Source organism: Salminus brasiliensis, chromosome 21, assembly GCF_030463535.1.
Source record: "Salminus brasiliensis chromosome 21, fSalBra1.hap2, whole genome shotgun sequence".
Classification (NCBI taxonomy): domain Eukaryota; kingdom Metazoa; phylum Chordata; class Actinopteri; order Characiformes; family Bryconidae; genus Salminus; species Salminus brasiliensis.
Window position 1 is genome coordinate 11,469,835 of NC_132898.1, and position 13,247 is coordinate 11,483,081.

Genomic DNA, 13,247 nt, shown 5'->3' on the forward strand with positions numbered 1-13,247 from the left:
TTGTCCATTGAAAGGGAAATGTTGTCTAGGAATAGGCTTAATCTCTGTCTGGGAAATGTACCCATATTGTATTATAATTTAAGGTGTGCTTTTATTGTTGTTGTTATTATTATTATGCAAAAATTAAAAAACACTTTTGATTAAGTTGATTTATCATCTTCAGTTCAATGTATTTATGGACATTTGTATGTATTTTCACACTACTAATCTAGGTGTGATGTTTCTGACAGGTAAAGTGCCAAAAAAAACTCCTGCACATCAGAGTAGTGTGTGAACTGCCCTGGAATCAGCCATGATGCCTCATCTGGGCACATCTGGACCATGCCCATGTTTTGTAGCTTTCTTTCTGGTCCATTTCCTCTGCATCCTGCTGCTGGGGCTGGATGCAGGGTCCCGTGCATCTTCAGCTTCTTCAGGCACACAGCCACATTCTATAAAGATAGAGGGTGATATTACGCTGGGCGGCCTGTTCCCTGTCCACTCACGGGGACCAGCAGGTGTCCCCTGTGGAGATATTAAGAAAGAGAAAGGAATCCACCGTATGGAGGCCATGTTGTATGCTCTGGACCAAATCAACAGTGACCCAGACCTTCTGCCCAATATTACACTTGGAGCACGAATTCTGGACACCTGCTCAAGGGACACTTATGCTCTGGAGCAGTCACTGACCTTTGTCCAGGCGCTCATCCAGAAGGACAACTCGGACGTCCGCTGCTCCAATGGCGAGCCACCAATCATTCCCAAACCTGAGCGAGTGGTCGGGGTTATTGGAGCCTCAGCCAGCTCTGTGTCCATCATGGTAGCCAACGTGTTACGCCTTTTTGCAGTAAGTGTGCTTTTTGATGGTTAAAACAAGTACATCTGTCATAGATGATAATGTTACTAGCATTGAATGACTTATTCTATAGCCACCAGGCAGCATAATGCCAGTGACATCATGCTAATATGTGACTAGCTTCCATTTGTATTTAGTCAAGCTATTCTTCTAAAGTGCCCATATCGCTTCAAAACTGAATTTCACTTGTTTTTGTTTTTTTTGTTTGTTTTTTTCTTCAAAAAACTACTTTAATGTGATATGTAGAGATTATAAAGTGGATCAAAGTTGGGGTGGACAATTATTCTACAATTATAGCACCAAGCCTGTAAAAAGCCACAGTTGTGAAACAATGTAGAGCAGTTGGAAACAAGTCAAGGCAAGTCAAGACGAGGCAAAAAGATAGCACTATGCTGTTTTATGCATGCTTGTGTCTCAGTTGCTTATGTTCTTATTGTGGTTTTCTTGCCCAATTGAACAAATCTGAAAATGCAGTTGTTTGTGGAAAGGAACACTGTGTGTGTGTGTGTGTGTGTGTGTGTGTGTGTGTGTGTGTGTGTTTGTATGTGTGTGTGTGTGTTTGTGTGTGTGTGTGTGTGTGTGTGTGTTTGTGACTATTTTCTAAATGTATCGCAGTATCCAAAAAGATTTGTTAACTACTGATATCAGTCAGCAGAAAGGAAAACTATTGTACAGAGTACAACTATTGTACTTGTTTCTCTGTACTAAGTACAGAGCAGGGTTAGAACAGCATGGCACATCACTAATAAGTATTTGAAAGCCATTCTGGCAACTACTTAATAAGAATGTGTTTTATATGTACAAGTAAGGGTATTTATGGGATTAGTATTTATGTAGATCAAATATATAGGTGTTTTACACCTTGGTCTATGTGTATATGTTTTGACACATTGCTGACTAGTTTGAGCTTCTAGTGGGCATGAGGTATTTTATATCCTGATTTGTTCTGGTTGTTTTGAAGCATTCCACTTGTAAATAACAGAAATCAACATTGACTGAAATATGCCTATTTCCTCTACTAAAGCTATTATATACGTTTCTATACTGGTTGCTGATAAAGATGTATATCTCCTTTGTAACCAAAATGGCAAATAACTGTGCTGATCATTAGAGTAAAGGTTCACAGCTCAGAGACAAAAAAGATTAAATTAAGATTTATTATATAAAAGAAATTTCATTTTGCAGTTTTATTTAAGCCTGGTAACCATAATTTAATTGCAATAGCTTTCTTGCCAAGGCCAAAATAACATCATAACAGGCAATATTGGTATTTCTGTTCTTGTTCACAACTTTAATAAAAAAAACAACAACATTTGTTTAAAAAACATTTTTAAAAAGAATAATTTGTGTCAATTTTCCAAAATCAACACAGGGTCAAATTTATATATACATCCACTGAAATTATCTGTTAAGTGGTGCTAAAAGTTCCAAAATGTCTTAACTTGCCACGAGCAAGGCCTTAACTGTTAGTAATCATGATGACTACAGCTGATAAAAATAAGAGACATAAAAAGAGTCTGGATGCCAGCACTCACTGGATCGGCCAAGAGTACAGTGTGAAAGTCCATTGACTTTGGGGGCTATAGATGAGCATTCATAAAACACTGTACCAGCTGTTTGGCAGGAACATTCTCTGGGGTTGTTTTGGAATTAGTACATTGCAGAAAGTGGATGCAATAAAGAAGAAAGAGGACTACATCAGAATTCAGCATATTTGAAATTCATCACCTAGAGGTTTGAAACACTCCTGGTTTTACAAAAAAAAAAACAACATTTAGTTCAAACACACGTTGAAAACTTTTGTGGACTGGATAATGCTGGCTAGCATTAAGGTGGAATGGCCTTCCCACAGTCCAGACCTGTGTATACTGTGCTTAAAGTCTGGGTCTGTACCAGGAAACCAGCAAAATTAATTGAACTCTAAACCTAAATGAGAAGCATGATCAAATATGCAACCAGAATTGCACTGCAACTGCCACACATTTAAAGTATTATTGTATTGTTAAAATACACTGAAAAGAATTCATTCACATTGAAATTATTTCACCACAAGGATCCCATTGATATACTGTTCACACTACCTGAAACCACACTGGACTTTAGATATTTTGGATTATGTTTCTTTCCAGTCTTCCTCCAGACTCTAAGACCCTAAATTCCAAATGACTTTCATCTGAAAATAGGACTTTGGACCATTGAGGAACAGTCCAGTTCTTTTAATTTTCTTTGCCCAGATTTGGCACTTCTGATGTTGTCTCTGCTTCAGAAGTGACTTGACATTAGGAATGCAGCAATTGTAGCCCCTTTCCTGGAGATGTCTGTGTGTAGTAGCTCTTGATGCACTGACACCAGCCTCAGTCTAGGTTCCCTGTTGCTTGTGCACCTTTTCCTACCATATTTTCTCCTTCTAGACAACTTTCAGTTTACCTTTTTGAATTAAATAATAAGAATGAACTGTTTCACAATATTCAAATTATTTGAGATACACTAGTCATTTTTAAAGAAAAAATATCAGCTCAATATTAGAAAAGAAAAAGTGGCATCTTTTCATCTCTCGTAAGAACACAGTTTCCTTTTAAACAGAGGTGATGACGAAGGCTTATTTTTAACTAACTGATCAACACAATAGCTAACGGGCTATTATTTTTTAGTGTTTGCTGAAGTATTTTCTGTAACATTTTGTATGGAACATACAGTATAACATAAAAAAATGTCATTGGAATGTCAGTAGTATAAAATATAGTTATTGAAGTTAAATAGTAAATATACACCATTGCTAGCTTGGAACTAATGTGACACTGGGCTGCCAACTTTTACAGTTTTCTTGGATTGACATTTTGGTTGGACCAGTCCTGAATGGGCTGAGCAGGGAAAAGGGGTAAATATGTACCCCATAATAACCACCTGCAATTATACCAACTAACAGATCATTCAACAAAATGCTGCTTGGACTGGTAGGGGGATGGTGAAACAGGGCTGGTTCACTGGTAAGGGTATGTAGAGGGGGAGACAGTGATGGTTCATTGATAAGGGTTATGGTGATGTAGAGACAGGGCTAATTCATTGGTAGGGAAACTGGAAAGGAGTGACAGGGCTGGTTCATTGGTAGGGGTATGAGATAGAGAGAAAGGACCGGTTTATTGGTAGAGGTAACAACTGAAACAGGACTAAGCAAAACAAACCAGGGAACTGGGAGGAATACAGAGCTTGGAACAGGGTGCTAGGAACTAAACAGGATAAGTAAATCCAAGGTAACAGAGCAGTGCACAGGAGGGACAAGGGAATAAGGAGAACAAAAAAACACAAGCCGAGCTTGGGTGTAAAAACAGGAAAGGGCCCAAAGGGAAAGCAAAACACGAAGCTGAGCTTCAAAAAGGGCAAGGGAGAATAACATTAAGCAGAGCTTAGGCAGAAGCAGGGCAAACCAAACAAAACCAACAAAGTAACAAGAGGGGGAACAAGGAGCAAGGTAAGAGAAACAAGGCAAGGCAAGGAGCAAGCAAACCAGATGGTTTTCCTAGAGCAGACCATGGAACACATTGAACAACATTGTTGCGACAGGGCTAATTCACAGCACTTACCAGTCTGTGGACTGAGCTTAAGAAACCCAGGTGCCGTGAATCGTGAGCAGGAAGGAGATAACAGATCTAACACCAACTAACAGATCATTCAACAAAATGCTGCTTGCACTGGTAGGGGGATGGTGAAACATGGCTGGTTCACTGGTAAGGGTATGGGGATAGGGAGACGGTGATGGTTCATTAGTAGGGGTATGGAGATAGAGGGGCAGAGCTGGTTCGTTGGTAGGGGTGTGTGGACGGGAGCAGACTGTCTTTGTTTTCTTTCTTTGTATCTTTCCAGATATTACTTTAGGAAGTTTAAACACTGTGGTCCACAGAAGCTACAGTAGCAAGTAGAGTGTAAATGAGTTAGTAATTTCAAATTGTAAAATAAAAGACCTGCCCCTGTCAGTAACAGACCCTTAGAATCATCCTCATCCAACATTTCAGTCAACACCATTATTTTGTTTTAATAATCCACATGGATGGCACTGAGAATACATGAACTATGTCATTAAATGGGATGAATGGGTATGAATGGGAATAAAATGGGAATATTCAAAGCTAAAGATGCGAAACCTACATATATACTGAAGCATAATCTTGGCTAAAATAATTAGAGATGATACCAAACAGTTGAAAAGCAAAGATGCTGCTCAATCCCAGGTACATGGCACATTACACACTGAAGGGCTTTTGAGACCACACTCCCTGCATTTACTGTTCACATCACATGTACAGCATATCCAGATGATTTCCAAAAAACTACTACTGAAAGCACACATTTGGACTTCCTAAAGTTAGGTAATATTTTGAGGAGGTTAATATTTATATTTATATCTGTTATCTGGTAAATCAGAAAAAGGTTAGCAATTTAATTTGGGACTAGTTTACCAAGGCTAACAGTTGTGTTCTTTTGATTGTTTTTGATTAACCTTTTGATTGTTCAAGGAAAGAATTAAGCATTTATACAGTTCTGCTTGCAATTTACTATGTCAGTTATTATTTGTATTCTTATACCGTCATGTCTGCTGTTGACAAAAAAGGTACATTGATGATAGTGTATGATCTAGTTCCTTAAAATGATCCAATACTTCCAATTAATTTATATATATTCCTATAATTGTATGCACATTCTCTATGTAGAAAAGTTAAGAGACATTTCAACCCTGCGTGTGTGTTACTCAATTTCCTCTGCTGCTCTGAGCTGTATTGGGCTGCATGCTGCTGCTGGCAGATTCCAGGCTGCAGTGCTGTAGATAGCGGTACAGGAGGTGGAACTAATTCTGTTCTGAGCTGCTAAAAGGTTTGGATAGTGTTTCAGCTCACTGGCCTCTACAGCAAGGGCTTCTTCAAAAGACTGTGCTTTCACTTTCCATTATTTATTTCTCATTTTATTTAGATAATCTTTGATTAACTGATTATCTTTTTTCTGAGTGTGACTAAACTGTGATACTTTAGTTACAAAATGGCTGGCACAAAAATTATATTCCTGAAGACTTACTTTTGACAACCTAGTCATTCAATAGTAATTAGATTAGAAATCCATGTGTAAAAGTACAGTGGACTAGTGCACTCAAAATGGTTTAATACAAAGCAGCAGGAACGTATGAGTGAGAAGGACAGCAGATACCCCGATATTCCACCAAGTTCCCAAAGTTAAAAACATTACAGCATGTAGAGCTCAGCTGTTCCAGTATGACCACTGGAATCTTTAGAGTATCTTGTGCATCGGTTTAAAATCTGCATTGAAAAGCTGTATGTGAAAGTTTGGCAAAGCAACCCAACCCCTAAAGACATTTTCATGACAAAGAGTATGTATCACAATATTTTGTTTTGTTTTTTTCTGTGGTTTGAAAACAAGTCTGCACCATAATGCACCAGCATAACTGTAATGCCACATATTGTTAAATTACCCACCATTACATTCATTTCATTACAGGCTTGTTTGTGGACCAAAATATATATATATAAAAATAATAAATAAATAAATAAATAAATAAATAAATAAATAAAAATATATATATATATACATACACATATACATATATATATATATAACCCAGTCAATCCTCAAATCACAGAATGAACTTGTTTTTCAGGCCACTGTACAAACACCATTATTTGGGTAACACTTGATCATGACATTTCAGTAATTCATCACACTCAGCAGATGAGTTACATGCTGTGCTTTCTGGAGAATCAGCAAATCCTTTGAAAATGCTGAGCTGAATAATTTATTGAAATGGTTCGTAATCACTGTTTTATTAAATTACTTTATCAGTGCTGGATCAGAAAACTGATGTCACTCAGTGGGGATATTCAGTGTTGTTTAATGACAGTTCAGTGTTTCAAAGTATTTACATCTATATAAAGTGCATGGCAAGTCCATTTGCTTAAATGAGGAATTTGTCTTGTGGAAATTGATGCTTATATACATGAACAATACAGAATATGTGCACAGAACTGTGCTGTATTTATACAAATAAGTACAATGTACATATATACAGTGCCTTGCAATATTATTTAACCCCTTATTCAAATCATATTCATCAGATTTACAAATGAGACTTACCTAGATTTTTTATTGCAAACCGGTATGGTTTGAAAGTACATTTATTTTACTTATTAAATGCATATAATTCATTAGCTATAGGGACTTCTGTACAAACTAGTGGGGCTATTCTTTGGAAATAGAAGTTTGTAATAACACTTTCGGCCCACTGGAAGGCGTGTTTAAGTGGTTAATGTGAAGCTAGACAGATAGACAAGGTACGAACCTCGGTTGTAGCAATGTAGGAAAAAAAAGCTGAGTTAAAAGCTAACTACAAGAGTCAGGGCCTTTACAATTTTCTTCCCTGTAAATTATTGAAGTCAGGTCAACCTAAATTGATAAAGGAACTGATTACAATGAGTGTATTTGAGTTAACTTAAATCACAAATTTTTACATTTTAGGGTGATCTGTACCTTGTCTGTGCACATTTTCTTCCTAAAGTCCAGTTTGCTTGACTAATGAGATCACTCTGTACTAAGCCCAGGCCTTTTTGAAAAATGGGCACCAGAAGTTCAGAATGAGTTCAGAATGACTCATGGTACACAGTGTAATTGCTGACCGTGCAGAGCATGAAACTCGAATAATGCCAGTGACACTGCCTCCATAAACAAATTCAGCATGCATGCAGCAAGCAGCATGTTTAACAGAAAATCATAGTGTTGCGTAATCAATAAATATATAAGCCATGTGATAGAGCAGTTTATCAGCTTGCACAAAACCACTCCAAATAAGTCACAAAGTAAGTATAATCTGCATCACCTGCCTGAACTGGACTGTGCGTGTGTTAATTTACAATGATTTCAACTGTTTTTGTAATTAACTCTTCTTGATAAAATGAGAGCAGAAGAAAACTAAAATATGTAATGCAGGGAGTATTCTGTGATTGTGATGCTGCATTTTATAATACACAGTAAAGTGCTTTTGCAAATTGTGGTGTTCATAGGGAATACCTATAAATAAAAATTATGTAATAAATGTTTAACTTTTAATCTTCTGTCTCTTGGAAAGTAGACTGTTAGACACTTGCGGTAGCTGGTCCATAAATTGTTTAAGCTAAGTAATCCAGAGCTGCAGCTGTTTTTTATTTACAGTGATCACAAAAGTGAGTACACCCCTTTTCTGTAGATATTTAAGTATATCTTCCCATGGGACAACACTGACAAAATGACACTTTGACACAATGAAAAGTAGCCTGTGCGCAGCGTATATAACAGTGTAAATTTATTCTTCCCTCAAAATAACTCAATATACAGCCATAAATGTCTAAACCACTGGCAACGAAAGTGAAATACACCCCTTCTTGAAAGTTCCTGAAGTGTCAATATTTTGTGTGGCCTCAATTATTTTCCAGAACTGCCTTAACTCTCCTGGGCATGGAGTTTACCAGAGCTTCACAGGTTGCCACTGGAATGCTTTTCCACTCCTACATGACGACATCACGAAGCTGGCGGATATTCAAGACCTCCACTTTCCGCTTAAGGATGCCCCAAAAATGTTATATTGGATTTAAGTCTGAAGACATGCTTGGCCAGTCCATCACCTTTACCCTCAGCCTCTTCAATAAAGCAGTGGTCATCTTAGAGGTGTGTTTGGGGTCATTATCATGCTGGAACACTGCCCTGCGACCCTGTTTCCGGAGGGAGGGGATTATGCTCTGCTTCAGTATTTCACAGTACATTTGGAGTTCATGTGTCCCTCAATGAAATGTAATTCCCCAACACCTGCTGCACTCATGCAGCCCCAGACCATGGCATTCATACCACCATGCTTGACTGTAGGCATGACACACTTATCTTTGTACTCCTCACCTAATTGCCGCCACACATGCTTGAGACCATCTGAACCAAACAAATTAATCTTGGTTTCATCAGACCATAGGACATGGTTCCAGTAATCCATGTCCTTTGTTGACATGTCTTCAGCAAACTCTTTGCGGGCTTTCTTGTGTACAGACTTCAGAAGAGGCTTCTTTCTGGGGTGACAGCCATGCAGACCAATTTGATGTAGTGTACGGCGTATGGTCTGAGCACTGACAGGCTGACCCCCCACCTCTTCAATCTCTGCAGCAATGCTGACAGCACTTTTGCGCCTATCTTTTAAAGACATAATTTGAATGTGACGCTGAGCACATGCACTCAGCTTATTTGGACGACCAACGCGAGGTCTGTTCTGAATGGACCCTGCTCTTTTAAAACACTGGATGATCTTGGCCACTGTGCTGCACCTCAGTTTCAGGGTGTTGGCAATCTTCTTGTAGCCTTGGCCATCTTCATGTAGCGCAACAGAGATACACTCTGTTAAAGTTGTGGTCAGTCATTTACATACACTCATCATGGACATGAGTGTTCTTTTTCTGCTGCAGAGTGTACAGCAGACATCTTTAATAAAAACTAAAATAGTTTGATGCACATGTTTTGGGTGGTTAACTGAAAGCTGCTGGAACAACAGTGTCACTGTTTGGGGAACCCACACATGTGCTGTATTAAGGTAACACAATGTTGATACTCACAATGACATGTGGTATGGGAAGTTCTCTCAAATCAAAGTCGATGTCACATCCCTGCTTTGATTGGATGAAAAGGATAGTGTAATTCGTTTCTCTGATTCCCTGCCAATTAATTGAATTCTAGAATGTCAATTTAGTATATAATATATTTCTTGGGAAAAGCAATAAAGATGTCTCTGCAGATGTTATTGTAGTCCTGACCTGGAATTTCACAGGGATGTACAGCAGCAAATAGAGGCAGTTAATAAATATCTGCGGTTGCCATTGGAATACTACTTTGTTTTTTTGTGGGTGTGTTTTTGTTTTAAATATTTAAAGTTGGTGAGTGCCAGTCATGAGACTTTTTGCTGTTAAAGCAGATATGTCTTTTCTATGCTGAGCACTGAAAACTTTTAGACTCTTTGGTGATAAAAGCAGTTTTCCCAGTGTAGACTAGTGAATTATTTTCTTTTTTCTGAATTACCTGGCTGCCTATAAAAGAAGTATAACACTTAATCAATAAAAATATTGTAACCCAGATACATGCATTATCTCAGATAGTTTCGAAATGGTTAAATTTTGCATACAGTACATATAAGTAAGCGCAGAATTAAATATATTGTATGGCTTACTGCTGAGAAATGCAACCTTGTCTCTTGATCTGTCTCTCTCCCTCTTTGCTTAACGTAATTTGACTAAAACCCCTATAATCCTTTCAGATAATCTGTCAAATGGTCCTCTCCCTCCTCTCTCCTTCTCCTGCTCTCTGTGTCTACCTTTCCCTTCCCATCCCTTTGCCTCCCCCCCCCCTCATTAAACCGCTGGCATGACAGACATTAGCCAACGCAAAAAACAGCTCCAGCTAACATGAACTGGGTCATTAAGAAACTAGCACAGCACTAAATAATCTTCTCATCCCCAAAACAAATGCTTTTACAGCCTAGTATCCATCTGCAGCTGAAGAGAATATACTGATCAGTGGTTACAGTTTCAGCAAAATGGTTCTGCTGGAACACACTACTGTTCCAATACACTACTGTATTTATACAGCTACATCCAACTTTTTTATTACAGTTGAAGCTTCACTGGGTTCAAATTATGCACAGGAAACTATGAAATGAAGCTACAAAACATTCTAAAGTATCTGAGAAGGCTGAGAACAAACAGAAAAATGAATAACATAATATCCAGAATGAAGCTATAATAAATTATATATCCAGAATGAAGTGAAACAATGTGTAAAATGTGTAATGTGCTTTCATTTGAACAATGGTTTTATTGATATACCTTAATGTATTTCTCACAAAGCATCAGACTTACAGGATTTTTTTTTTTGGAATAAAGGTGTAGGTAGTTTAGGTAAACAAACCCTAAAACTTTGCATGTGGATTCAACTGAAAGTTGCCCTGTTAAAGCCGATCTATAGCCACACATCCCTACACAACACATGGTCATTGTGATTGTGATCTAATTCTTTATCAATTAACTTGTTTTGTAATGTAATATATTTGTACTCAGATAATATTGTAACAGGACAAAAATTCAGAAAAAATTATTTGGTTATGTCACCATGCCCCCAAGTTTAGCAGGCATCACTTTAGGAGTATTTCATTTATCGGACAAAATATCCCATGAACATTAACATTATTTTATGCATCTTGAATGATTATAGACCCAGAGTTTAGGTTTGAACTATGACACTGCCAGAAATGCAATGCCAGTTTAAAGATACTTTACAAGCAAAACACAAGTCCTAACACCTGAATGTAGAGTAACTAAATTGTATGAAAACATTTGGAGAAGACCTGGTGGGCCCAAATAAGTAGTGAGGCTGGCAGAGGACCCCATATGGAATTATTTCAACTGCCATCTTCGAGAGAGCATTTTGCATGTTCCAGAGGAGGTTGCAGACATGGTGTCCAAATGGACACCCCCATCGTGAAAGCAGCTGTTCATAGCTGTCGCAGAAAATTGTTTGCACCCGTGATGACAGCAACCAACAGTACTGGGAGTCGATGAGATTCACCTGGAGTTGCTGAAGGATTGCTTGACATGCCTCTGCAATGTTGCATGGACTGAAACAGTGCCTCTGGACCAGTCTGTGCATCACACTTCTCAGCCTTCCAATGAAAGTCTATGGATACTGGAAAGGCAAATCTGTCTGACAGATGAAAACCTGATTCAAGAGAAGCAACTACTCACAATCTCTCAGATATTTGAGGGGTCATGGGAGTAGAGGTGATTTGTTAACAAAGCTGTAATAACCAATAAAATGAGATTGTTGATACAAGTGGCTGAAATACATTTCCCACATCTGGTGGCTGGGCTCTTCACAATAGTAGTAGGAGTAGAGCTGCTCTTCCTTCACACTGAGAGGAAACAGCTGAGGTGAATCCCCTAGAAAAAGTTTGTGGAACTGCCTGGGGATATGACAATGCTAAAAGTAGTATTTTGAAAACTTTTGAAATCTTTGATTATGACACCTTAACTTCCTGCATGTTCATACAGTGAATGTTTAATGTGTTTTTTCAGGTGCCCCAGATCAGTTATGCTTCCACGGCTCCAGAGCTGAGCGATAACACCCGCTATGACTTCTTCTCCCGTGTGGTGCCCCCAGACTCCTTCCAGGCCCAGGCTATGGTGGACATTGTGAAAGCCATGGGCTGGAACTATGTCTCCACCCTGGCTTCAGAGGGAAACTATGGGGAGAGTGGAGTGGATGCTTTCCTTCAGATCTCCAGAGAAGCAGGTACAGAAACCAGTATTTAAATAAAACGTTCTTTTTTTCTATAAAAAAACTTAATTACTTACAATTCACATTTGAAACTGTATCTGCTGTCTGCCCACAGCCTACAGCAGATTAGTCTTGCATTGATATTATTTGTGTGGGAGAGTTAAACACTGTTAAAGCAGTATTAAAACATTATTACAGTGTGCTTTACTGTGGATATTGTAGATATTGTCATAGCAAATAGAAAATGCAATATACTTTAAGATAAAGATACACTATATGGACAGGGGGTGCCCTTCTACTAGATCTTGGAGCATTTCTGGGAGAATTTGTTTATGAGGTAAGAATCACTTCACCCAACTCCTCCACTCATCCCAAAAGTATTGGATGGAACACCATCATTCCAAAGAGCACAGTTCCACTGCTCCACAGCTCAATGCGGGGGCTTTATGTGGACTTATCTAGTCCATGCCTGACATTAGGAGGGTGCAAATTGGTTTATGTGTACCTGTTCATTACCTGAGTTCTATTCTATATGGCAATACTTGTACTAGCTGTGTGTGATTCATTAGTCTAAAAATATAAAAGAAAACACACCATTCAATGGATTTTTAAAAAGTAAAAATGCTAAACAAATGTAGAATACAAGGCCTTTACTCTAACAGAGATATACTTGTTCATCTGACTGACTTATTTTTCAATCTTAATTTGGAAAATGTGAATCATCACTGGATGTTGTTTGTCAATTGTGTCTTTCCAGGTGGTCTATGTATAGCCCAATCTATTAAAATTCCTAGAGAGCCAAGACCAGGAGAATTTGACAAAATCATTAAGAGGTTAATGGAGACGTCTAATGCGAGAGGAGTTATTATCTTCGCTAATGAAGATGATATCAAGTGAGTTACTTCTTGGAATTCTACAAAATTAGTTTATTTTATAACTTTCTTTCCTGAAAATGAACACTTATTAAAAATCTATTCTCTCAATTCTCTTTTGTATAAGGTGGTTGGTACTGTCTCTGTAGGTTTCAAAATAATTATTTTAATAAACCAGTAATTAGTAAGTCTGGAGTTCATTGACA

The 13,247-nt window shown here is 38.1% G+C and overlaps 1 protein-coding gene across 1 annotated transcript in view; it reads left to right on the forward strand.

Moving 5' to 3' along the window:
• Positions 1–292: 292 nt before the first annotated feature.
• grm6b (glutamate receptor, metabotropic 6b) overlaps positions 293–13,247 on the forward strand; it is a 30,246-nt gene continuing 17,291 nt past the window's right edge. Inside the window, exons 1-3 of the mRNA XM_072665513.1 lie at positions 293–826; positions 11,968–12,184; positions 12,927–13,062. Coding sequence (XP_072521614.1) covers positions 293–826; positions 11,968–12,184; positions 12,927–13,062 — 887 coding nt within the window. The remainder of the gene's footprint in view (positions 827–11,967; positions 12,185–12,926; positions 13,063–13,247) is intronic.